This window comes from Zootoca vivipara, chromosome 2, assembly GCF_965207765.1.
Source record: "Zootoca vivipara chromosome 2, rZooViv2.hap1.1, whole genome shotgun sequence".
In the NCBI taxonomy this organism is placed as follows: Eukaryota; Metazoa; Chordata; class Lepidosauria; order Squamata; family Lacertidae; genus Zootoca; species Zootoca vivipara.
Genome location: NC_142584.1, coordinates 73524031 through 73550683, shown reverse-complemented (window position 1 = coordinate 73550683; position 26653 = coordinate 73524031). Strand labels below are relative to the sequence as shown.

The 26653-nt window shown below is 44.3% G+C and overlaps 2 protein-coding genes across 4 annotated transcripts in view; both read left to right on the top strand.

Annotated features, from left to right (window-relative positions):
* Positions 1 to 4068: 4068 nt before the first annotated feature.
* LOC118076579 (uncharacterized) lies at positions 4069 to 16496 on the top strand. Its single transcript, XM_088663200.1, has 7 exons — positions 4069 to 4289; positions 4848 to 5034; positions 7102 to 7144; positions 7409 to 7559; positions 9033 to 9410; positions 13722 to 13811; positions 16065 to 16496. The coding sequence occupies exons 1-7, from the start codon at positions 4205 to 4207 to the stop codon at positions 16109 to 16111; spliced, it is 981 nt and encodes a 326-aa protein (XP_088519326.1). The 5' UTR covers positions 4069 to 4204; the 3' UTR covers positions 16112 to 16496.
* Positions 16497 to 20313: 3817 nt separating this feature from the next.
* Positions 20314 to 26653, top strand: part of PFKFB4 (6-phosphofructo-2-kinase/fructose-2,6-biphosphatase 4) — a 78861-nt gene continuing 72521 nt past the window's right edge. For all 3 annotated transcript variants that reach the window (XR_015948446.1, XM_088663196.1, XM_035106180.3), the window contains exon 1: positions 20314 to 20757. Coding sequence is in view for 2 of the 3 variants with exons in the window: in XM_088663196.1 (XP_088519322.1) it covers positions 20676 to 20757 (82 nt within the window). In the remaining variant the exon portion in view is untranslated. The remainder of the gene's footprint in view (positions 20758 to 26653) is intronic.

The following is a 26653-nucleotide window of genomic DNA, read 5'->3' as shown; positions in this document are numbered from 1 at the left end:
TCTTAAAGCTGAAGGAGCTGGGGGGGGGAGAGACTTAGCAACCCCAAGATCTAACCTAGAATATAGTGGCTTATTCCCACTTTGTAGGGTGAGCAGAATAGATAGAAGATGCAAGGAAGAAGAAGGGTTATATATCTTTAAAACACCTGGTGCAGAGCAATAGCCATCACAAACCTCCAGATGTGACTGGGTTACAACTCTCATCAACCTCAACCATAAAGGCTGATTGTCAGGGACGATGGGAGCTGGAGCTTAACAACATCTGGAGGGCACCATGTTGGATATGCTTGGTGTACAAGATGGACTTTTGGCAGGTGCAGCTTTGCTTTCTTTGCAGAACAAGCTGCACCAGTAGGGTTGCCAGGCTCAATAGTGGACAGGACTTCTGTGCCTTTAATTGCCCTGCTCTCTTTTGAGTCTGGAAACCTTAAAGAGAAACCAGCAAACCCTTTGTTTAATTTCCAAGCAAAGGGTCTGCTGGTTTCTCTTTAAGGTTTCCAGACTCAAAAGAGAGCAGGGCAATTAAAAATAAATGGGTATGTTTATGGCCACATTTTCATACTAGGCACCGTTCAAGCATACAGGTATAGGATTGCTGGGGGGACAGGCGGGGAGATGGTATTCCTGTACCTGTAACAGCAGGGTGATAAGCAGCAATTAAGCAATTAATTACAGCATGTAGATGCATTTTCTGTACCGCAGGCTGAAAGAAGGGCTCGTGGGAGTGGTTGGGTGCAGGGATATCAAAGATATCAAAGAGGAATGTCAAAAACATCAGACTGATGTCTAGTGCTTTATTAAAGAAAAGTGTAGACTTACAGCAGAGTAGCCAGACTTAACAGATGGGGGATGGACATTGCAGCAAGGAGGTGGCTTGTGCTCCCTGCAGCAAACATTCATATATTATTTATCCAAAAAGCAGCCTATGTCACTTTGGCCAGGACTTCCCATCACACCACCTGACCAGATGCAGGCATAGGTGGCAAATACCCAAATCTTACAGATAGTGGTTCCCCTTTCTGGGTTCAAAGCACAGCACTCCAAGCCCCTAGATAAGGATAACATCAAAGCAAGCCAGTTAGCCTATATCAAAGCAAGTGAATATACCGTAAGCATATATGGGCTCATTGCTACAACTACCAATAAATTGTGGGGTTATCTTGACTACCAAGACGGCATCTGCAGAGCTTCTGGAACAGTTCACCTTTGGTTCAACACAATGCAGGTAGCTACATACACACAATACTAAGAGTGGGGAACCTGTTGCCCACTTGCCAATCTTGGCCCACCAGATTCTCCATTGGGCGCACGAGACAATTTTGGACAAGCCACCCTCACCTGCCTTAAACCTGAGCACATTCAAAGCACATTCTTCTCCTTTAGGGCACTGTAGTTTATCCCTCACAGAGTTACTAGCAACTCTTAGCAAAATGCTGTCATTATTATTATTATTATTTTGGCAGTGGTGGTGGGGAAGGAGTGTGTTTCCATTGTGCTTTAAAGGTACAGTGTGTACATCAATAGCTAACTGTGTGAGCCTAAACATGTGTGCTCAGAAGTAGGTCTTATTGAATTCAATAGGTCTTGTGGCCAGAAAAGTAGAGATAGGATTGCAGCCTAAATTACTGAAGGTATAAGCTCAGTATGTCTCGCTAAAGGCATCGGTAGATTGCAGCACATTCCTATGTATATTTGCTCAGCAGATACAGGTGGACATCCATTTTATTAAAAAAATGGTGAGCAGTTGTAAGGCTACTGCAGCACGGCCTCATAGTTTTGTAAATCATCAATGTATTCTAATTTTAAATTTTGGAGGCTGGCTTCTCCCTGTCACTTCTGTGGGAGTGTCCAGCTAGTCAGATTTTTCGAAAACATCAACGCTATGTTATGTTTTATTTATATACAGGTACCCACAGGTCCGCAGAGTTGTGAACAGCATATTAATGCAAAGTAATTAAATAGACTGATGGTATTTAATCTAAACAACATAAGACACCCAGGAAAGAAAACCCTGCTAGATGCATGTTCATTAGTGCTATTCTCTGCCCCAGCGAAAAGAGGCTTCCATCTCTTACACGCAGACCGTGTATCATATAAATGCAGCAGAACAGGGACTTTGGGAAAAAGCAGAAGTCAAGTGCTGCTGTTGAAGATTGTGTGCAAAGGCCCTATGGACTGATACCATACTGGTTTCCCCATAGGGTGTACACATGCGTATCACCACTAGAGGCCACCATATATCTAAATCATAACCAAAAGTGGCTCTGAATCATTCATAAATGCTAAATCCAATCAACACACTCATGTTGAAAGGTCTTCTGATTCAGATGGTTAGAATTGCCCAATACCATACATTTAGCAGCTTGGCCTTATGCTTGTTCTCTGCCCATTGTGATGTGAGATTTCTACTGCGTATATCTGAGTAGAGACAAAACTGAAGGAAAGAAGAAGCAAAGGCTGCAAAGTATAAAACCAGCATCTAGTAGATTGAAGTTAAACAGAAAACTAGCACAACCACACCAACAACAAAAACAGTCTATCGGGAAAGGAAAACATTTCCTCTACAGACAAGAATGGCAACACTGAAAACAACACTGTTCAGTTGACAGAGGAAAATATAAGCTCATGTTACCTGATTTGTTTTCAGATACGTTGCTCAGGAGTAGGGTGGCCTTGGGCAAAAAAGGAAGACTGGAATCCTGCATCTTTCAAGGTTGTGTAGAAGAGAGAATTTCAGTAAAGGTAACCAATACTTTGGCCACCTCATGAGAAGAGAAGACTCCCTGGAAAAGACCCTGATGTTGGGAAAGATTGAGGGCATTAGGAGAAGGGGATGACAGAGGACGAGATGGTTGGACAGTGTTCTTGAAGCTATGAACATGAGTTTGACCAAACTGTGGGAGGCAGTGGAAGACAGGAGTGCCTGGCGTGCTATGGTCCATGGGGTCACGAAGAGTCGGACACGACTAAACGACTAAACAACAACAACAACCACACCTGCTGAAATTCTCTCTTCCATAGAACAGGACTGGGGTGGATAGGAATTCAGTTTTCTTTTTAATGCAAACCTCCTTAATTCACACTTCCCTAATAATGGAGCTTCTTGTCAAAATGTGCACTTCTCTGAATTTTCCACTGCAATTCTACAACCAAAGGAGTATACAAAAATGCACACATTATGGGGAAATGTGTATAAAACTGGATATACATTTCACTGCTCATGTGAGTATACAACTTGCATGGACAATTATTTGCCTGGCTGACCCTCAGAGTCGATCCTGAATTGCCTTAAGTGTGTCGCAGCCAGGGAAATAAGTTTAGCATGTTTTTCTGGACGACACGCCCCAAACTCGGAATTAAAAATTATCCTGCCCTGCAGTTTGATAGCGGAACAAATATTTTAAGCAGTATTGCCATCCTTTGAGCAGCAGACATGTTTGCCATGAGTTCACCGTATAAACCTGATCTGAACAAAATTCTTACTTTTGAAGGATGGATAGATGCCTGCACAATTGCAGGTAATATTGTCTTGCCTGGAGAGTTTACAAAAGGCACTCCCTCAAAAAGTTGCAGCTGTAAGATCTGCATGGCAGACATCTGAAGTACATGTTTGTTGTACACAGTTTGTATCAACCTCGGATCCAGCTGAAGAATGGTTTTCTGTTGTCCAATGCAAACCTCACCAATTTCAGAATGTGTTGTGAAAGAGGGTCATGAATTCATATTGAGGGGCAGTTCCTATGGCTGTGTTAAGAGTTGCTCCATGACTGCCCAGGATACAGAGAAACCATCCAGCTGCCATTCCATAACCCTTTTCTGAGCGTGAGATACATTGGATTCAGTGGAGCTTAGTTATGAGCAGGCATGTATCAGATTGCACTGCCAGACACTTTAGGGTTATTCTGGGAGGCAGCATCAATTTAGAAACTCAAGAAATCATGTTACACTAAATACTAGGCATCAGTGTAATATTTTTTTCAGTTGGAGTCCCCAGAAGAGTATCTGGTTGTATATGCAGGATTAGAGCCATGCTGAGGATGCAAGTTCTCAGTTCTGAAACTACTCAGCTGTAATCAGCAGTGTTAACCAGCAACCGCAGACTCTTCAGCAGTACTGTTCCTTTATCAATTGATAGGCACAGATGATGTGAAAGCAGTACAATTACATATATATTCATTGCTCACCTTCTTATATAAACTCTTTCATGAGCTGTTCTCCCAAAAGTAGTGGGGCAGAGTATACTTTGAGTTGTGGGAAAATGACATTGTTTAAAAGCATTGTTGTTATTGGTAAGTTCTATATATTTTTTTAAAAATATTGGCTGCGGCAATTGGGGACTGTGAGACTTTAGGCTATATATTTTCTCTTTATATGCATGCTACCCACACTTGGTTTAATTCTGTTCTTATTTTTATTATATTGAATGAATAATAACCTCTAGCTTTTATTAAAACTTATTTGTCTATAACAATGTTTGAGTGCCTTGTTCAAATGATTTAATTAAAATATTCAAAGCTATTCTTAGCAAACAGAGCCTCCAGTTCAATTTAAAGGAGAGAGAAGAAGAAAGAAAACTGCTTTTCAAACGTTGGAAGGACTAATCTCTGGCTCATTGCTAAGTGACTTTTAAAAATACTAATATAATGTAGCTCTTGCTATTATTAGAGATACAGAAAGCTCTAGTGCCCTAGAATGACTTGACTGAACCTTATAATAATCTGAAGAGGAAGAATATTTAGGGATGAGATTCAAGAAGTTCTTGTAACTACTAACCCTATGTTGAAACTAGCCCAAACTGAGATAGAGAACTATTGTTAGTTTAATAGAAATTTCTGTTTGTCTTGCAGCTCCTGTAGCTGAGGCAACTTGTCCATTATCTGAGCCTCATCATCCAACTACAAGATCACCAAACTGCAGGGTCTCATCTCCTTCATGTTGTGTTTCTCAAACACTGCGTGAGATAACAAACTGGAAAGGAAAACCCAGAAAACATAAGCTAAGCAAAGACTATATTGGCGTCCCCAGTAACTTCAAGTAAGTTAAAATCAAGTAGCTTATCATAAGTTGGATTCCTGCATGCATGCACATCACTTAACTGAACTGGGTGAACTGGAAAGCACTGCATTCAGGTTTTTCAGGTTGTAATGAATGAAAGAAAAATTGCTTTGGTGGCGGATTCTTTCACATGTACTAGTTGTGAATCTAGGCAGTATGGCTTCGAATACAACTGTTGGGAATCAGAAGTGAGGATTGAGCTTTTGGGCTTCCCATAAGGATCAGGCACTGGACACTGAGAACAGAATGCTGGACTAAACAAGCCTTGGGATTAATACGGCAGGGCGGTTCTTGCATTGCAGCCTATGAGTAAGAAACTTATCTGCACAATATTTGGAAGATGCTATCCCAAAGTTACTGGCTGGAAAGTTGAAGGAGATGTCCTTGTATAAAAGAGAAAGAAATTAAATCTGTTGGACTAGGACTTGGGAGACCGGAGTTTTAATTCCCACACAGCCATAAAGCTCATTGGGTGACCTCAGGCCAGTCACTGCACATCTTACCTCACAGGGTTGTTGTGGGGGATTAGATGAGGAAGGGGAGAACCAACTACACCACCTTGAGCTCCTTGCAGAAATAGGTGGGATAGAAGTGCAACAACAAACTACTACTACTACTAAAATTCAGCATCATGTTGTTGACTATTCAGACTATTCAGAAAAGTCTGATTTCTTTTCTAACAGAAGGGTTTCATTGCATGGTTGGTGCTTCAGGTCACCTAATGTGGATTCCAGGCAACTGTTGGCAGAGTCCACATTGTGCTAAAGGAGCAGCTTTGAGGCTGCAACTTTCTGCTATGCCTTTAACAGTTGCTTGATCTGCGGACATGAGCAGATACTGTAAAATTGAAGTCCTCCCCCCCCCACCCCAATGAAGTTGGTGTTAAAGGCACAGGAGGCAGGTCTGACTAGTTCTTGTTCCGTGATCAACCCTGCCTTAGTGCCATATCACATCTTAACTTGGGTTGCTTCTCATGTAGAGGTAAAGGTAACTAACTGCATCAGCTGGTTCTCCACTAAGATGGGGAACTTAGTTGCTTATCTGTGGAACAGTGTTGCTTACCTGAATCATTAACAGCCTATAATGATCCTGTGACCAAATAAATCCAATTCAAAACCTGACTTCAGATAAACAATTGCTGCCGATGGAAGTTATGCTTTTGACAAACAATTTGCTTTTACTGGCAGAGATGCTCATTTTCCCTTTGATCATAGTCATAATGCTTCTTAGGATTCCTTTGTATTCAAATAATATATTGCCTATTTTTTATGCCCTTGGGTGTGTGTGCCAAACTGGGTCTTTGACCTGGGTAACAGAAAGCCTAGTTTCAGCCCTGAGTTTGTACTAAAGCAGGCATGTCCAACAGGTAGATCGTGATCTACTGGTAGATCACTGGATGCAGTGGCGTTCCTAGCCCAGCTGGTACCGGGTGCGGCGCCTGTGCGGCACCCTGTACGGAGTCTGCACGGGGCACCGCTCACGCACAACGGCCCATAACGGGCTGCCGCTCATGCAAGGTGGCCTGTAACAAGGTGCTGCTCATGCGGCAGCCTGCAAGGCCACCACGCGGCAGCGGCAGCCCATACGGACTGCGCATGTGTGGGCGGAGGCGAGGGGGCGGGCCAGGGAGGGGTGCGCCGAGTGTCACCCAGGGTGGCACCTGGGGCAGCCTGCCCCCATTACACCCCCTTTCTACGTCCCTGACTGGACGTCTGCGGTAGATCACTGGTAGATCATTGGCTCCCCCCTAAGAAGCTGAACAACTGTGGCTCCCCTAAAAAAAGCTCTTTAACTCCTCCCTGAAAAAACTCAACAACCCCCCCCAAATGGGTCTTCCTCCTTCCTAAAAAGCTCAACAACTTTGATCCAAACCCTCCAAAAGGGGGTAGATCACTGCCAGTTTTTAACTGTGAGTAGATCGCAGTCTCTTGGGAGTTGGCCACCCCTGTACTACAGTATTGTAATGAACATGCTTGCTTTGATATGCTTGCTTTGACAATCCAAGTCTTCAGTGATATCTGCTAAAAATGCTAATCTGTCTTTTAGACATCTCTGTCACATTGGATGGAGTCCCCGAACTGGTTTTGCTGTAAGTAATTGCTGTGGATTATTGCTTGCTCAACTATCAATGCTTCCTCTTTTTCTCTCCTTTTTAAAATGGTTGCTACAAAAAACTACCGGTAGCTTTCTCTCATGATCTGAGAGTGACATTCTAACTTGTTTGAGCCTTACCTTTATGCAGGCTTTTGACATGCTTTACAACTCAGTCCTAAGCGTTTCTATATGGGAAGTATTGGGGGTTCATGATTAAGAAACACGCTGCTCAGTTTTACAATTGTACCTTGTCTTGCAGACCAGCTTAGATCCTGAACTAAAGATGATCTTTGCTAAGGCTGGCATAACGCAGGACCACCTTAAGGACAGGAGAACATCAAAGAAGATTTTGGAAGTAATTGAGAAATGTGGGGGTATAGAAGCAGTATTGAAAGAGGCAAAGGCGAAAGGTATTGCACGTGAGCACCTGTGTAGGTAGTGAAAACATTTTTCTGTATTAATGTTATGAAAACATTTATCCAAGCTGTCAGATGTATTGGTACAGTCACTGGCTGCCTTGCCGCATACAAGCACAGTATGGAATGTGGTTGCACAAGTATGGCAGCCACCAGTTGGCTAGTGACTGTGCCGTGCTGTGCTGTGAGAAACTCAGGGCAGACAGCTTTCCCTGCTCCCTTGTACCATTAACAGTTCCTAAAGTTGTTTGTTTAAAGGCTTAATAGTCCCTGCCTTATATTCAGAAAGTGAACACCAGGGTGGGGTTGTTCTACAGAAAAGGCCCTAGCCACCACCTGTCTTGTCTTTCATCCTCTGCTTTTATTGGTGCTTGGTGGGGCTTGTTGTTTGTGCCATACCCATCCCAGGTAAGAAGACTATGCTTGCAACTGAGGGCTGGATCTGTTCATGCTTGCACTGATGATGGCACACCCTGAGTGAAGAGCACTCTACTCCAACCCTCTGTTTCTCCCTCCATCTCCAATCTGGCTAGTTCCATGGATTGGCAGGGTGGCTCCCTGGCTACTGTGGGAGCCTTGTTCCTCAGAGGCATGGTGGGGTCCGGCTTCCCCTTCCCTACTGGGATGTCCTGGGACCCCAGGATAGAACCCTCATCCATATCACTGATCAAACTGCCTCTGTCCCCCCATCTCTGGGTCCTCTTCCTCACCCTCTGACAGATCCTGCCATTCCCACCCCATCCCACCTGGGACTCAGCTACATTGGTAAAGAAAAAGCGATTTATATATGTTGTATATGCGATAGAACATTGTGCCACCAGATGGCGCTGTGGGGTCCCATTTTCCTCTACCTGTTTTCCCTGTTTAAATTTACAACACATTTAACTGAAACACTTCTTTGAGGTGTCTAGATCCAGCCCTGGTGACATGGGGTCCATGATACCACCATGCATGCTTTGGGGTGCTGAGGAATCAGATGAGAAAGCAGGTCCCAAACCATTCGGGGCTTTAGAAGAAACCAGCAACTAACGGGCAATTCCTGCAGATCGCACAGAACTGGTGCAATAGAACCAGCCTTTCAAGCTGTTCTAACTACCCTGACGAATTCATACGCAAGCACCCTTTTAGAATGCATAAAGTTGGCTTTAATTTTTGTGTGTGGATGTTTGCATTTTTACGTGCATAGCCCTGAATCCATATGTGGATTTGGAAACTGTAAAAATAAAGAAATCTGTGTTTGGGATGTACGGTAAGTAACAGTGGCTTCGTACATGCACATCAACAATCAGATACAATATTGCTCTTGTTGATTTTTATTTTTTTAAAGCTTGCTTTACTTGGGACTTTGCTTTCTTGCTTAACTTGGTGGGGCTTTGGAAGAAAACAGTTGTGTCGAAAACTTTAATTAAATGGGCTGAGGAACTGAATAGCTGCACAGTTACCTGTTTCACACCTGTCTTTCTGCAGGCTTATTGGAAAAAACCCTTGACCATCCTCTGCTTTATCCTGCAATGCCCACGGAGCTGGGTTCAACTTGCAGCCCAAACAATAAACAAGACTCCCATAGTCTAGGAGTGAAGGATGGCTTTAAGGATCTACCGGTACTAGCAGCACCTTCCTCCATATCAAAATCAGATGAATCGTCTCATAATGCTGATCTCCCTGCAGTTGTCATTTCTCCGGCACCTTGCACGTCTCCTTCCGAAAGGGCATCTCAACATAATTTGATCCAAAATTTGAAGGACGTGCAGCTGAAAAGGTCAAAGAGTGACAACCAACTAACTCCTTTCTCCCGTGACATTCTAATGAGTCGGATCAGAAAAGGGGCCCAACTGAAACCAGCAAGTATCTTTTATTTCAATACTGCACCGGTTTGGTTAGCTGATGATAGCTTAAGCGTTCCTGTTAATCTCCTCCCCGTCCCCCAAATTGGCTTTTAAAACTGCTCAAAATGCAAACTTTGTGCCTATGTCTTCAGCTAATTTTCTAGTGAACTTTTAAGTCTAAAAACCAAGCCAAAATGGTGAGCACATAATAAGCATTCACTTAATAAACCAGTTTGCCGTATCTCAGAGGTAATGCTTCTTATCTCTGTGCTCTGTTTGGAAGCTGGGGATTACCTAGAACAGGCAACCCCAAACTCGGCCCTCCAGCTGTTTTGGGACTACAATTCCCATCATCCCTGACCCACTGGTCCTTTTAGCTAGGGATGATGGGAGCTGTAGTCCCAAAACAGCTGGAGGGCCGAGTTTGGGGATGCCTGACCTAGAAGATGGCAGACACTGAACTTTGGCCTGCCTAAGTGGGTGGTATCACTCTCCCCATTAACTTAATGGCACCAGCAGGTGGGTAGAAAGATATTGTGAGTAGTAAGATCTGATTGGGAATGAACCTTGTCTCATTTTGAGAGGAGGGAAAATGCACAGCTTGTTCCACTGTACAGGCCCTTGTTCCAAATGTGCATGGGTACTGTTCAATGTAGGAGCTGCATTAGGCCAACAATACCACAGTGTTGGAGCTGTTGTTCTTAAATGTGAGAGATTCGGGTGCCACTGGAGAATTCAGTATTTCCCATTGGATAAATATAGCTGTTGCCACGATAAGTGGATACTGTATACTTATTAGGACTTTTGGACCAGGACTAGGACTGTGATACCAGGAAATAGAATGGTACAAGATAAATTAGCAGTGGTACCACACCGATGTGATGTAGGCCACACTGCCATAGCTTCACCCATCTCCACAGCGGATTATGAAAAATGGCTGTGAATCAGCGTGCAGAATAATAATAATAATAATAATAATAATAATAATAATAATAATAATAATTTATTATTTATACCCCACTCATCTGGCTGGGTTTCCCTAGCCACTCTGGGCAGCTTCCAACAGAAGTATTAAAATACAATAATTTATTAAACATTAAAAGCTTCCCTAAACAGGGCTGCCTTCAGATGTCCTCTAAAAGTCTGGTAGTTGTTTTTCTCTTTGACATCTGGTGGGAGGGCATTCCACAGGGCGGGTGCCACTACCGAGAAGGCCCTCTGCCTGGTTCCCTGTAACTTGGCTTCTTGCAGTGAGGAAACTGCCAGAAGGCCCTTGGCACTGGACCTCAGTGTCCAGGCAGAATGATGGAGGTGGAGACGCTCCTTCAGGTATACTGGAACTGATTAGCAGAACAATGAGCTAGTTCTGTAGAAAAAGACCATAGAACAGATTCTGTAGAATAGACTTGGCTAAAGCCATAAACTTAAGAAAGAGACTAGTTAATGGCTTCAGCATAGTCTGTTAAGCAGGAGGAGCCAGGCTCACCACATACTTCTGGAACAGGCATCCCCAAACTTAGGCCCTCCAGATGTTTTGGACTACAATTCCCATCTTACCCGACCTCTGGTCCTGTTAGCTAGGGATCATGGGAGTTGGAGGGCCGCAGTTTGCGGATGCCTGTTCTGGAAGCTGGCACCACTTGGGCCAAGTGACAAGGAGGAGGTGCACAGGTGCAAGGTGAGAGCACAGGACATTTCAGGATCCAATCAGAAGCCAAGATGGCTTCTGTAATTCCAGGATGTCCTGGTCAAATTCAGACAGTAAGGGGTATGGGTTGCCCAACTATGCCATAGATGGCCTGAATTTCCTATGTTTGTAGCTGACATTGCTAACTAGCTCTTGTAATTACAGGTAGGTAGCCGTGTTGGTCTGAGTCGAAGCAAAATAAAAAAATTCCTTCAGCAGCACCTTAAAGACCAACTAAGTTTATATTTTGGTATGAGCTTTCGTGTGTATCTGAAGAAGTGTGCATGCACATGAAAGCTCATACCAAAATATAAACTTAGTTGGTCTTTAAGGTGCTACTGAAGGAATTTTTTTATTTAGCTCTTGTAAATGCATGCAAGCTGAAACAAGAAATCCTCAGGGTGCTTATAGTAAGCTGTCTTCAGTTGTCTTCAGGAAGTGAGGCAAGTGCAAGCCAGCTATATAATGTGAATTCTGCACTTGCACAAGCTCTGGTTACACAAGCAAAAGGACCTTAATAACTGGAGGCTTATTCTAATCTCTTATGTTAAAAATAAAATAAAAATCAGTCCTAAGTCCCAGTGACAGGCTAATTACCTCAGCTGCTTTCTTGAAGCCAAGAAGAAAGCAGATGGAGTTCATTCATCTTGCTACATAAAACGCCTGGGGTGATGGCAGCTCTCATCTAAGAGACAAAGCTTTGTTTCCAATTTGCTAGTCTTCAGCTGTTGGTACCTGACTAAAAATGGTTTGTTGTTTCTTAGAAGTCTTGGAACATTAGAACACTTTGCAAATTCAATAAATAAATCCCCTTTGGATGATTTGTCTAACAAATTATTTTTATTATGACTTGAAACTTGTTTAGAAAGAGAAAATATGGCAATAACATTATGTAGCAATAAATATCCAAACCCTGCATTTCTCTAAATTTTAGGATGTAACTTTTTAAAATATAAGGTGTCTAAAAGTCTCCAAACATTGACAGTCCTTGCTGTGTGGCTGGCCATCTTTTAAAAACCGGATTTAGTGGGGCTGACTTAAATTGTGTGAATTTTTCCTTTTCCTTTCCTTTTCTATGATGTGATCAACTTCATCTTGTGGAAAGTAGAAAATAATTTTATGGATTGGTCCTTGCTTTCTGATTCAGAGAATGCTTTATGTGGGCCTGGTGGTTTTATATCATATGCCCTGCTAAAAATTGTTGTTTGGCAATTTAATTCATAGATAGACTACAATTTCCAGAGGTGTGTGTGAGGGAGAGGGAGGTCTCTTTTCAATCTGCCCCAGACTATCATTCAGAATACATGCAAATTACCTGATACAATGAGTTCATGAACTGTTTGAGAGATTCCCATAGGCACCTGGATTACCAAAAAGAAGGAAATGAATCACCAGGGAAAAAAAGAAAATGATTTGCATATTGATATTTCCTATGTGTTGATGCAATTTTTAGAGATAATGACTGTAATTTAAGTGGAAATGCATCTTACCACAGTGGGGAAGACTGGTCTGGGTGCCTACTTGTAGGCACTGTTGGTGAGGACTTTCAATACCCCTTCTCATGCTTCTTTATCTTTAAACCGACTACTAGGGTTTGACAGCCCTTGAAACAGAGAATTATCTTCTGATGGTCCTTCTGTAAAGTAGGACACTTGGCCACCGTACTGGCCATAGAGAGAACATAATATTAGACTGCACAGGCCTTTAGTCTGATCTTCACTTATGTTACCTAATGTAGGCTAGGGTGCTAAGCTCGTCTCTTAAGAGGCTTTTCTTTTTATGTTTTGCCTGGCTGCTGATGAGGCTTTAATTCCACATTCTGGTTACATTTTAATTGTGTTTTTATGTGTATTGTTGTGTTTGTTGATGATTGCCTTGCGGGCAGAAAGATTATTCATAACATGCTTTTAAGAATAAAAGTAAATATGTGGGCATTTACAGTCCACCTTTTTAAAGGAGGCAATGAACAATACCGTGTTTCTCATATTATAAGACATGTCTTATATTTATTTTTTCCCTCAAAAAACACACTATGGCTTATTTTCAAGGGGTGTCTTATTTTTTTCCTCCTCCTCCTGCCGCGGCCCACATTGCTGCTGCGCCTATCACTATGTCTTATTTTTGGGGTATGGCTTATATTCCTTGAATGCTTAAAATCTTGCTATGGCTTATTTTATGGGTATGTCTTAAAATATGAGAAACAGGGTATAAATCACAGCAGCATAAAAATATAACGGCAAAGTGAAGAAGATTGAAGATTTAACTATGAAATGTAAACTGAAATAGAGCAGACCAAATCCCCACTTGGCCATGAAGTTTGGTGGGTGACTTTCAGCCTAACCTCCCTCACCAGGTTGTTTTGGGGATTAAATGGGGGAAAGAACCATGTCCCCCACCTTAGGAGAAAATGGATGGGATAGAAATGCAATAAATAAACAAACTAGTCACTGATAGCCTTATCCATGAATTTGCCTAGATGTCTGTGTTGCTTCTTGGAGCAGACAGCAAGCTACTTGATCCTGACTGAATAAAAACTCCTAAAAAGAATCAGATGGCTGATTAGTTATGCTGATAGTTTTAAAGTAGATTTGACTTCTTAAATCTACATCACTGTTTCATTTTTTTAACTTTGAAAACAGGTAGCTCAGAATCCAATGCCTCCCATTGATGACGACATAGTTGCTGCTCTTAAGGATGTTGTTCAGAAGAGACACAAGGCAATACACCTTTCAGGTAGATCACCTGGAAACCCCCTCCCCTTCAACGTAACTTAAAACTATATTGCTTTATTGTTCAATAATTTTCACTGGAACAAAGTACGGTAAGTCATCCCCCAATAACTGGGTGAATATGCTTCTGAAAAGCCATTGCTTCCTTTCCCTTTTAAATGTTTAATATTCATTCATTATGTCAATTAGAAATGTGTGAAGATAGGAAGGATCTTGAACTCGGTCTGTTCCTAAAAAGCTATTGCTAGAAACAGCTGAAATATTGGGTAAAGTCTGGGATAAACATGGCACCATATTCACGTTCTATTTAATTCTAAGTCTAATGGTAGTGGGGGGAAGAGTACCATGGTTATGACAGATTTAAAGCCATATGTGAGGAATCACAGACGCTGAAGCTGACATTTATGATGCAACAGCAATTAGCAAGCAGTGTCATATTTAGAAAGCTGGATCGGAACAGGAACCACAAACTCATCTCTCCCTGGTGTTTGTAAAAAAAATTAAAGGAATAATTTTACTTTTACCAGGCCTCTTTCAGATGTTTTTATGAGACCATGAGGTCTAAACCACTGAGCCTCTTGGGCTTGCTGATCGGAAGGTCGGTGGTTCAAATCCCTGTGACAGGGTGAGCTCCCATTGCTCGGTCCCAGCTGCTGCCAACCTAGCAGTTCAAAAGCATGTCAAAGTGGAAGTAGATAAATAGGTACCACTCTGGCGGGAAGGTAAATAGCATTTTCCATGCGCTGCCCTGGTTTTGCCAGAAGTGGCTTAGTCATGCTGGCCACATGACCCAGGAAAAACTGTCTGCGGACAAACGCCAGCTCCCTATGCCAGTAAAACGAGATGAGCACTGCAACCCCAAAGTCGTTCACGACTGGACTTAACTGTCAGGGGTCCTTTACCTTTACCTTTATGTAACTTTAGAGAACATTCATTGGGCTAGGGAAAGTTATCCATCTCTTCCTGCCTTTAACTATTGCTTCTAGATATAAAAGGTTAATATGTTTACTCAAACAAATAAGCAATATTATATTACAAAATCAGAGTCCTACACAACTACCTGACTTGTGTTTTTTTTAAATGTTGGATTATAAAAGTTAGTATCTGTACTAGAAAGAAACAAAAGAACCTTTTCTGTTTGATACTAGAAACTGTGAATGAAAGGTCACATTATACAGGGTAAGTCCTTTAAAAGAGACCCCGTGGATACAGAGTACACATGTTCCATGGGGCCTCTTTTAAAAGACTCACCCTGTATAATTCTTTGCACACTCTCGGGACTCTGATCTTGGTTACAGACTCATTAGGCATGTAACTGGCATTGTATGTGCGTACATTGAACACACTTCTATCTTGCTTTTATTTATCTTAAAAATGTTATACCCTGTCCCCAACCCAAAAAAGGGAGTTTCCCAAAGATGGTTTCAAAAATATGGGTGACATCCAATGTTAGTAATACTTGTTTACTCATTTTTATGAGATGGAATGCTGACTAATGCTCCGGTTCCAATACAGTTGTACCTTGGTTCTTGAACGGAATTCGTTTGACTTCCGAAAACATTCGGAAACCAAGACATGGCTCCCGATTGGCTGCAGGAGCGCCCTGCACTCAATCAGAAGTTGCGGAAATTGCATCGGACATTTGGATTCCAAAGAACGTTCGCAAACCGGAACACTTACTTCCCGGTTTGCGGCATTCGGGAGCCAAAACGTTCGAGTCACAAGGTGTTCAAGAACCAAGGTACAACTGTATTTCACTCCCTTCCGTATGGTAAGATCACTCCCTTTAATAGGAAAGATGGTGAATGCTGTGGGAAATTGAGTCAAATCACTGAGAAACAAGAGAGAAATACTGGGTTCCCTGGGGGAACCTGAGGTTTGCAGAGGTACAAAACCAATACAATAATTTGTTCGGTGCTGTAATTTCTGCATTACTAATGTACAATGTCATGCTCATATTAGTCTCCTTTTAGTTGCAGCCTATCTATTCATGCAAAACTTGTTGTCTAACTTGCACCACAATCCTAGCTCAATGGGGCTTGCTCCCAGAGCAAGTAAGGATAGAATTACCTACTTTCCTGAGAGTTAGCCCCATTGAACCCCAAAGAGGGTTATGCTATTAATCACATTACAATGACTTTTAAATTACAATGCTATTAAATTGCAATGATCTCCAATATTTTTAATTAACCATAATGGAAACCAGTACATACTGGCTTCAATAGAATACACTACTATCCTCAACCTTTTCTTGCAGATACTGAAGAATCTGACTTGGAGAATTGCGATGAATGGAATGATTAAAATTACCATCCTTAAGGAGAAGAAATTAAACATGTTAACTACTACTTGACCTTTTAATATTTGATTGTTTAATAAAATATTTTCCAGGATACTTGGAGAATATGATATACTTTAGGCTATCTAAATACTGAAGATGTCTAATATGGCACTGACATGACTTGTCTTAGTATTGTTTTTTAACAATCAAGTGCAGGCTATAAGCTGTTGCTTGATTTTTCTTTCTTCCTTATTTCCTCCCAGTGCTGTGTTGTTGGTGAATATATTACAAATATAAACATTTTTTGCTTTTAACTTTTAGTCCTGCTGATACTCCATTTAGTATCTGCTGCTAGAATACAGACAATACATGTCTAAAAATCAGTAATAAACTGTGTTTCCAGGCTCTAGTGAAAAATGGCTTCTCTTTTTGGTGTGGTCATAGAGAGAGTGTTCTTATCTGAAGGTTATAGAAACCTGCATTCCTTTCACGCTCCTGCCTGCTCGCCTGCCCAGCAAAAGGAAGTTGTGTCAGTAGCATGGAATATGCTTTGCCTCACTGTTCACCACAGGCTTAGCTGTATTTCCTCCACTCTCTGAAAGTTATAACCCTATTCTTGGGTTAAGTCCTCCTGCCACTCTCCCTGCAAGCTTTGGCTACTAATGTGCATTTGTCACTTCACCCATCCTTCCATTTCATCATATGTATGCCCCCTTTTAAAAACCAAAGTTACCCACAAAGCTCCCTTACATTGCCACCTTGGTTTCTTTATGTGGTTCTCCTTTGTCTTGCTTTCTGGAATGGTTTGGGATTGTGCCTTTAACAACTCACTTTTAAGAAACCCCTATCCATCCTTAAGTCATTTCTTCTTTATTTAAGAACATTCATGACCTGCTTAATAATATCCAAGACAAATCTCTAAGCTACATAACACAAGTCACTATATACAAACCATATAAAACCATTAATCCCCATATGATTACAACAACAGACACAAATCCAAAGTTGTCAAACAGAGTCCAACTTCAGTAACCAAATTCAGTGGTCTGGGAAAGCTTGTGTAAATAGGTCTTGAAAAGATATCTAAAGCAGATAATAGAGGAAGCATTCCATATGGCACAAGGAAGAGCATTCCAAACACGGAGCTGATGACAGGAAATGGCCAGTTTCAGAGTTGTTGTCAAATTAGTCAGTAGAATGCTGACTATAACCAATAAGGTTTTCCCAAGGTTCATGCAGAAGATCTATATGTGGCCAGGCAGTATTTCAGGTTACTTGACCCAATGGTCTTCAGGGCTTTATAAGTCACCAGGACCTTGATGAACTAGCAGTCATTGCCATTTTGTCAGCAGTACAGGTGTACTATGTGCACATGAGACTGCACCATCCTAGATCATTGTCAAGGAAAGCTTTATACAACTGCAGAACATGTTGCAGTAATCCGCTTGTGAGGTTACCAATGCATGAGTCACTCTAGACAAGCTGTCCCTATTCAAGGGAGCATGGAGTTGGCATTGGTAGTAGGGTGCCTTGCCACAGAGATTACCTTTGTCTCCAAGGACAAAGGTATATCTAGAAGCACCCCTAAACTATGTACCAGCTCCTTTCAGGGGGAGTACAGCACCACCCAGTGTCTCTATAGGAAACCTCTCCCAAATTTTCTTGAGGTTTCTACCCTCATTTTTTTTTTTAAAAAAAATAAACTTTGGGAATTTACTTTTCAGAAGTTGCTAGCTTTCTCTTTCCTTGGTACTGGGAAGCCCAAGATGATGTGCTCACCTCTCCCTAAGGTTTCTATGACTTTCATCTCATCAAATAGCAGTGGTGCTGTTGCCACAGAACTTACCAGGCAAAGGTATGGGGGGCTGCTGCATAAATGCCACTCGACAAATGACCAGGAGGCAGTGGCAGTGGGCAGATAGCAACAAGCTAGGAAAATACCTGATGGCTGAGACTCCAACTGCACAGCACAGTTTTAAATAGAACATTAAAAACTCCCCCCCCCCAAGTGAATGTAATAAGAGTGGCAGTGAACTTAAGTTATTCAGGTGACACCTTTGGGGTTGTGGGGGGCAATGAGCACATTATTGCAGAGAGGGGGTGGGCTGTGGAGGGCGGCTTGGCCTGCCCCTCATTTATTGTGCCCTTCTTTTATTAACATAAGGCAGTCCAACAAGTACCCAGGCCTCAACTCAAACTGTATAATCCCAGCAAAGCAATTGAGTGGAATGCTGTGTGTTGATAAAGTGATGCACGGTTAATTATATTTTCACTACCCGAACATGTCATCACCTTTATCCCAGTTTCCACTCTTGGAACACAGCTCCCTCCTATTCTTAGATAGAAGCATGTATGGCACTGAGACAAGTTTATCAAAAGCTCCAGCAAGCCAAGAATTCTTCCAAGTGCTGTTTCTAGAAGGCTACATTAAGGTCCACTTTCAGTGGCGGCACCGTGCCCACTGCTGGAGTACTGTTTGGCACTCCAGCAGAAGCATTTGGTTCACAACCTATACTAAACATAATAATGTAGAGAGTCTATAAAAGTAGGGATTGATGTATCAATCAATATCATATGTACAAATAGGGATAGTGTAAGAATAAATAGACGCAAGTGGCGCTGTGGGTTAAACCACAGAGCCTAGGGCTTGCCGATCCCAGCTCCTGCCAACCTAGCAGTTCGAAAGCACGTCAAAGTGCAAGTAGATAAATAGTTACCACTACAGCGGGAAGGTAAACGGCTGTTCTGTGCGCTGCTCTGGTTCACCAGAAGCGGCTTTGTCATGCTGGCCACATGACCCAGAAGCTGTACGCCGGCTGCCTCGGCCAGTAAAGCGAGATGAGCACCGCAACCCCAGAGTCGGTCACGACTGGACCAAATGATCAGGGGTCCCTTTACCTTTATGAATAAATAAATAGGGATTTGGTTATTTTCACATTTCCTATTTTTCAAGCCATGCATTCACTTTGTCCCATAAGGTTGCTTACAGTTGTGGACTTTGGGGTCTCAAATTTCAGGGGCGCGCTCTGCATCGCCAAAATTTGGCATCCCCTACCTTCTGTGTTCTGTTCTAAATAATAGTTGTGGTGCCACAGAGTCTCTGCTCCCAGTGTGACCAAACCGGTTGTGCTCCCCTAAATCTGCTTCTGTTGCCTAACATTGTAGTGGAGAGGAGCATGTGGGCCGGTGCTGGTTCACTCAAAATGGCTTAGCGGGCCTGAAACCTAGCCTACAGCAGCTGTCAGCAACTCTTGAGGGGTTCAGACTCCAGCAGTCTTTCGCAACTCCATTTGGAGATGTCAGGGGTTGGTTTGGGGATCTTTTGAACGCAAACCAAGTACTGTTATGTCTATGCCCCTTTCATAGGTTACAGCCTTATGAAAACAGCTTCCAAGGCAAGTCATGGTAGATTTCTTCTCCCCACCCTGCTTTGTGTAACACACACACATGGGTGGAGAAGCCTTTTCAACCCAATGGCCTCACTACCTTTTGGGCAACCTTCCAGGGGCCACATGCCAATAGTGGGCAGAGTGATTAAGGTGACTTTTCCCTTTGTACACTAGTTGAGTACCCATCTCTATGCTCAATCTGGGCAAGCCAGAGCCATTATCAGAGCTCAGGGTCCCACATCCCAGCTAGGCAAACACACTCAAAGCGGCACAAGCAGGGTTGGGATGGGATGTGGCAGTGCTGTAGCTATGGGGTGGGAGTAGCTGGGTTTTCTGTCCCAGGTGAAGCCTCCAGAGGGGTGTCAGTGAGGCTCTTGGCCTGTGTGCGTATGCACATGCGTGTGGGGTGTGTGTACAAAACCGGGTTTGACCTGGGTGAAATAAACCTAGTTTCGCCGCAGATGTGGCCTAGGGATGGCTGGAGCTTGCAGAAAATTCTGTGAGCCAGACATTGGACCCTTAGAGTCCACATTGTATTCTAAGGGTCCCCAGCCCTCTGGCGCAATTTCCAGCCTGGTGAAGGTTGCTCACATTATGTGTCATTTCGGTCAGTCCTGATAACTCTGTTGCTTGACTGAACATTTCTGAAGTGCTATTTGTGGTGTTGCTTGACTGAGCCTTATGGACCAACACCTTTGCCAACCGTCCCCCCTCCCGCTCTTCTCTTAGTGATACACGAGGCGCTTTGGGACTTTTCTGTACGGAAGGAGCCAGTTATGATGGTAGCGAGCTCTCTCCGCCCCTTTCCCCTCCCCTTTCCCCCCTGCCCTCCAATCGGCTTGCCCGAGCAGCGGGAGCGGCTGGAGCCCTGGACTGCCGCCGCCGCGCACACGCCCCCTCCCTCCTTCCCTCCACGCCGAGGCGGGGGAAGCCTCTCCAGGGGCTTTGCGCCCTTAGCAAGATGCTCCTGCTCGGCGCTCAGGAGCCGCCTCAGAAGGACCCTTTCAGCTCCGGATAGCGAGTGGCGTCGGCCGTGCCCAAGCAACCGGGAGGAGGGGGGGTGCTGCCGGGCTTGTTTCCCTCCCTGCCTCCTTCCACCCGGTTCCGGGCGGCGACTGACTGAGGCTGGGCTCCGCTAACCCAGCAGCCGGTGCAGCGCCGAAACCCGGCTGGGTGGCGGCTCGCCTGAGGTGCACGGATGTCGGTGCCCAGGTGCGACGGCGGAGGCTGCAGCAGTGGCGCTCGTCCCGCGCGCTCTGTGCAAGGCCGGGACTGGAGAGGTAAGAGCGCAGCGCGCGCTCGTGTGGCGCGTGTCTGCCTGCGAGTGCGGGGGGGACACAGCGCGCGTGGAAAGTACAAGCGCCCTGGGGAGCGGGGCCAGGCGGCGTTCACGTACGCGGCCGCAGGAGCTGAGGGGACAGGAGCTGCTGGAATCCCGCCTCTTCCAGCCTGCCTGGGAGCGCGTGGATTGTCCTCCTGGCCCGGGGCTATTTTTATGACTTGCTGCTGCAAGCGAGGAGAGGCTTGTTTGCAGCCTGCCTTTCTTGGCCTCGCCCAAAGGAAGCTGGAAGGACTGGGGGGGGGGGCAACATGTCGTTCGTCTTCCCGCCGGGGCGAGCTGCGACTCTGCGAACTGGCTGCTTGAAGCTGCGAAGGACGGCTGCCTTGTGCTTGGGGGAACTTGGCCTCCCTCCCCACCCCACAAGAGCTCTCCTTTGGGGAAGGTGGCGATGCGCCCTGCTTTTCAGAGCGGACTCCCTCGTCTTTCCTTCTCGCCTCAGGTCTTCCTCCCGTGGCAATGACAACCCGGAGGCTTCCTAGTGCTCCATCCCGGGGCGCCAGTCCCATGTTATGAAGCGTGTGGAGCGTGGCGTCCTCCGCCCCTCCTCCCCCTGCTGCTCTTATTTCTGTTGGCCCCTCGCCCCTCCTTGTGTTTACCATGCGCTGCCCGGGGCGGGCTGGGCTGGGCTGGGCTAGGCTGCTGCTGCTGCTGCTGCTGCTGCTGTTTCTGTTGCCGACAGGAACTGCTCCTGACCTCCAAATCCACTGTCGTTTTCTCCTTCCCTGCAAATACACTACCATTCAGGAAGTGGTTGTTGTTGTTGTTTAGTCGTTTAGTCGTGTCCGACTCTTCGTGACCCCATGGACCAGAGCACGCCAGGCACTCCTGTCTTGCACTGCCTCCCGCAGTTTGGTCAAACTCATGTTCGTAGCTTCGAGAACACTGTCCAACCATCTTGTCCTCTGTCGTCCCCTTCTCCTAGTGCCCTCAATCTTTCCCAACATCAGGGTCTTTTCCAAGGATTCTTCTCTTCTCATGAGGTGGCCAAAGTATTGGAGCCTCAGCTTCACGATCTGTCCTTCCAGGGAGCACTCAGGGCTGATTTCCTTAAGAATGGATAGGTTTGATCTTCTTGCAGTCCATGGGACTCTCAAGAGTCTCCTCCAGCACCATAATTCAAAAAGTGGTAATTCAGGAAGTGGTTAATTTATTGAAAACATTGGATGTGCAGAGAGGACTGTAAGCTAGATCTTCACAACTAGATCATGGTATCGTTATGGAGGCTTAGTGGCAAGGGAGTGGCACTCCACACGCGCTCAGAGGCACCCCTCTTTGTTGTGCTTTGAACACTTTTAAAGTCGCAAAGCAGCTAATGAGCACCATATGGGCATATTTCCTATTTTAAACCAGGTTTCAGGGCATCAGAGAGATGGCTACAAAAATTGGAAGGATGTCAGGCCTCTGGTGCTTTAGGGATGCTGGGCTTTGCATCCTTTTGAGTTTATGGTGGCTGTCTGAAAAAGCTAACTAAGTGTCTCCCAACCATTAGTTACAGTATCTTTTTTGACTTCATTGTTTTGGGCTGTCAGTTTGGTGAGGTAGACACCTCTCTCTCTCACCTTACCATTTTCTGTTCAGCTCTCTGCTAGCAGTGCTAGTATTGGGTGTGATGGATAGTCCACTTACCATACAAATATTGTATACAACAGTGACTAGTTCCTGCAGGTGCTTCAAGGGAGTAAACAGCCCTGAGGTCTGTGAAACAATGATGTTGTGCTTCCTTAGTTTGTTGTGCAAACTAAGGAAATACAGTTATAAGGAAGATTTGTTACTAGTTGTCACGATCACTTTTGGTGGAGATGAGTTTGCATGCATTTCTGTGTCATGGGTTGAATGTGCCTCTAGTACCAAGTCTGGGCTAAATGCAGGTCCCTCAGCCTGAGTTAGTTCCCTGCCCTGTAGCAGCATGGCTCATTGATGGACCAAGAATAGAGTCAGTGCATTTCCGGTGTAGAAATAAAAGGCTAAGAAAAGAAGTTGGGAGATGCTTCCATGTAAATGTTTCCTAATACGCTGAACGGTGGCGCTGTGGATTAAGCCACAAAGTCTAGGGCCTGCGAGGTCGGCGGTTCAATCCCCACGATGGGGTGAGCTCCCGTTACTCAGTCCCAGCTCCTGCCAACCTACCAGTTTGAAAGCACATCAAAGTGCAAGTATATAAATAGGTACTGCTACAGCGGGAAGGTAAACGGCGTTTCCGTGTGCTGCTCTGGTTTGCCAGAAGCGGCTTTGTCATGCCGGCCACATGACCTGGAAGCTGTACGCCGGCTCCCTCGGCCTATAACGCGAGATGAGTGCCGCAACCTCAGAGTCAGTCATGACTGGACCTAATGGTCAGGGGTCCCTTTACCTTTTACCTGGTCACTCCTGTGTGGAAAGGGATGTAATTACAGCACTTAAGTTGTAATGTTTGCCAATGCTATATGCATGTGAATTTTTTTGCATTGTGCTAAAAAGCAATGATTGGTTGTAGCTCAGCGTGTATGCACACAATGATTTATCAACATGTGCACAGAATTAGTATATTATTTAAGTTATGCATGAGTTGCACACCGTTATCTGCACACGTGGCTTCCATGTATGAAATCAACAATAATGTGAAATGGTCCTTCCATGAAAATAGATTCATTCTGATCTATTCCACTGTTATATTTTTTGATACATCTGTGAATTTCAGGAGCATTCTCATTAATAATAGAGCTAGGATTTGGGACAAATGGCCTTTATAGTTGACACATCAGTGTGAAATAATTTTGTTCAATTGTATAGAGAAGAGTGATCTATGGCAATTGCCTCTTAGCTTCTGGTTCATTGTCAGTAATTTGTTTAGTATTTGCAATGGACAGCTTACACAGTGGATCCCTGCATTCCATAGGTTGGTTAATAGCACAATCCTATCCTATGTTGTGTGCTCAGAAAAAGAGATTAACAGCACAATTCAGTGAATCCCTACTCAGAAGTTTCAAAGTCTAATTTTGGTCAATGGGTCTTCCTCTCGGGTTACTATGTATAGGACTGAGGTGTATACACACTTGCTTGGGTGTAAGTCCCACTTTGAATAGAAGTGCATAGAATTGTGCTATCAATCTCCTTCCCTTCTCCTATACCTGGCAGCATACAGAGAATTCTCCCAGTGTATAATTCAGAGTTAAAACAAAGTACAGTAGACATCACATATGATGTTATTTACTAGGTTCTTTCTTGGTCAGAATATAGGGTTCTGTCCTGTAGAGTACAGAAAAATATTATTATTGCTTGAAATCGCAAATCAAGATTAAGTTAGGGCCGTAGATTGCAGTGAGAGATGGTAATTAGTTTAAAACAGGGGTAGGCAACCTAAGGCCCATGGGCCGGACGCGACCCAATTGCCCTCTCAATCCGGCCTATGGACAATTCAGGAATCAGCATCAGTAGAATGTGTCCTTTTATTTAAAATGCATCCCTGGGTTATTTGTGGGGGCTGCCTGGTGTTTCTACATGAGCAGAATGTGTGTTTTTATTTAAAATGCATCTCTGGGTTATTTGTGGGGCATAGGAATTCGTTCATTCCCCCCCCCCCCCAAATAGTCTGGCCCACCACATGGTTTGGGGACAGTGGACCGGCCCACGGCTGAAAAAGGTTGCTGACCCCTGGTTTTAAATATGTTTTTAGGTCTTTCAGTTCCTATGTAATTATTGAGAAACAGAGTGTGGCCTTTGATTGAGTTGGAAGATAGAGTGCACCAGAAGGTCATCCTCTGTAGTTCAAGGCTTAAGCTAGAAGAAGGAGTGGGCTGTGGCTGGAGCAGTGTTAGAAACTCAGATATATAAATGGATCGCCAAGCGGCACCTTAAACCTAGGCTATGCTATGGTTGCCACAACAGAATGTCTAGGCACCATTTCCCCCCTCCCCCTGGAGATGAAGTTTGTTGTTATTATTATTCATTTCATTTCTATGCTGCTTTATATTTTAAAGAAAAACACTCAAAGCGGTTTACAACACATTAAAACATCAAATAAAACAATCCAGAATGAAACAGATTCAAGTGTCAAGGAAAATATTTCAGCTCCTTCTCTAAGTGGCAGTTTGCTTTCCCCATATTTATTTACCTGCTTTGTTTATGTAGCTGCCCCATAGTAGAAGTACTCTAGGAAGCTGGTGTGGTATAGTGGTTAGAGCAGGGGTTGGCAAGGTTTACCTTGCCTGGGCTGGTTTACTCCCATGGAGATCGCTCTGTGGGTTGGATTGCGTCTGCGAAGACACAATTTATGGTGCCACGGAAGTGAGTCCGCACTCTGGGCTGCGCTGGTTTAGCGGAGTGTGCGGGGACTTGCCAACCGATGGCTCAGTTTGGGGGTGGCTTGTGGGCCATTTAAATGACCCCCGTGGGCTGCAGGTTGTCGACCCCTGGGTTAGAGTGTTCGACTAGGACCTGGGAGATCAGGGTTCAAAGATCCCCACTCAGTCATGAAGCTCACTGGGTGAACTTGGGCCAGTCATAGCCTCTTTACCTACCTCACAGGGTCATTGTAGGGATTAACTGAGGAGGGGGTGAACCATATACACCTTGGAGAAAAAGGTGGGATATAAATGCAATAAAAAAGCTCTTCTGCTAACCTGCGTAAGGAAACTGAAGGGGCCATAGTGATAGCCACAGTTATGAGAGATTTATCGCCCCAGCCCACTGCTTCTTGCTATTTTGGAAGGCAGTCTACACCTGCCTAATGATGAGGCTTGTTTCCTGTGGACAACTCTGTTTTGGCTGTATAGTTTTTCAGTCACTTCAGAAGCAGGAATTATTTATGGATCTATTCAGTTTTGAATTATGTAGTGCCTTCAGTAATGGTGACGCTTCCCCCTGGAGGTCCCCAGAGCAATGCACATTCTTAAGGCTTATCTCCACATCTTGTTTTCTTATAGCCCTGTTAAAGTGCTGCACAGAGGTTGTGTGCTTTGCTTTTGGAATTTTTCAACAGCCAGTGCAGACACAAATAATGTATTTTATGTGTTGTTAAGATAGTGGGGCGGCTTGTACCAACGCAGTATTTTCCCCTCTCAGGGAAGAATTGCCTCATCTGGTCTTTAACTGTGGTTTGGGGATATATCAGTGTTGACATTAAGCATAGTTAAGGCCTGAAGTCCCCAAGGTGGCACCCAATGCCCTTGGATGCTACCCTTGGACACCAACTTTTGATGCCTACAAAGGCCTTTCCATATGGGTTTTCTGGCTTTTGGTTGGTTGGTGGAGGTGCCCGTGTGTACTTTTTAAAGGGCATTTTCTCTTTCTGTGTTTTGCTTGTTGCAGGTAAGTGTGTGTGTGTTCCTGGCAACCAATAGCTTCCCCCCCTGTGGGATGGGTATGTGGTGCTTCCCACAGAAGTTTCTTACATTTCCAGGTGTCAAAAAGCATTGGACCCCTGGTTAACGCTAACCAGAATTCCTAACCAAGGCTTGTAGCTGGATAAGAATATTTAGACTTAACCATCATATTTAGTCTTAAACATTGGTGCTAATGCATCCTTTAGGTTTGGTTAAATGGGGGATCCATTGCAGAGAAAGATTGGGCTCTGTGTGTGATCCCATAATTTCATGGCCTGTTCCTGATCTCATAACCACATTTAAGCCCCCCCCCCTTTTACAACTGCGCTGGCTGCTAGTGCACCTGTTAAAAATGGTCTAAGGCAGGGCGGTCCAACTTTTCATTCCAAGTGGGCTGCAATAGTAGTTGTTGAGGACCACGTCAGAGCCCTCATGCCTCCTTCCCAAAGCCCAGCACCTTGCTTACTCAGCTTTGGGAAGGCAGGGTGAGGATTGGGGGATGTCAAATGTTGCTGACAGCCACAAAAACACCTT

Bases quoted from the DNA above. Each gene is read 5' to 3' on its own strand.
- LOC118076579 (XM_088663200.1), top strand. From the start codon at position 4,205: ATGAGCTGTTCTCCCAAAAGTAGTGGGGCAGAGTATACTTTGAGTTGT. The intron at 7,145-7,408 runs GTAAGTAATTGC...CTTGTCTTGCAG, and splicing joins GTCCCCGAACTGGTTTTGCT to ACCAGCTTAGATCCTGAACT. The intron at 13,812-16,064 runs GTAGATCACCTG...CTTTTCTTGCAG, and splicing joins CAAGGCAATACACCTTTCAG to ATACTGAAGAATCTGACTTG.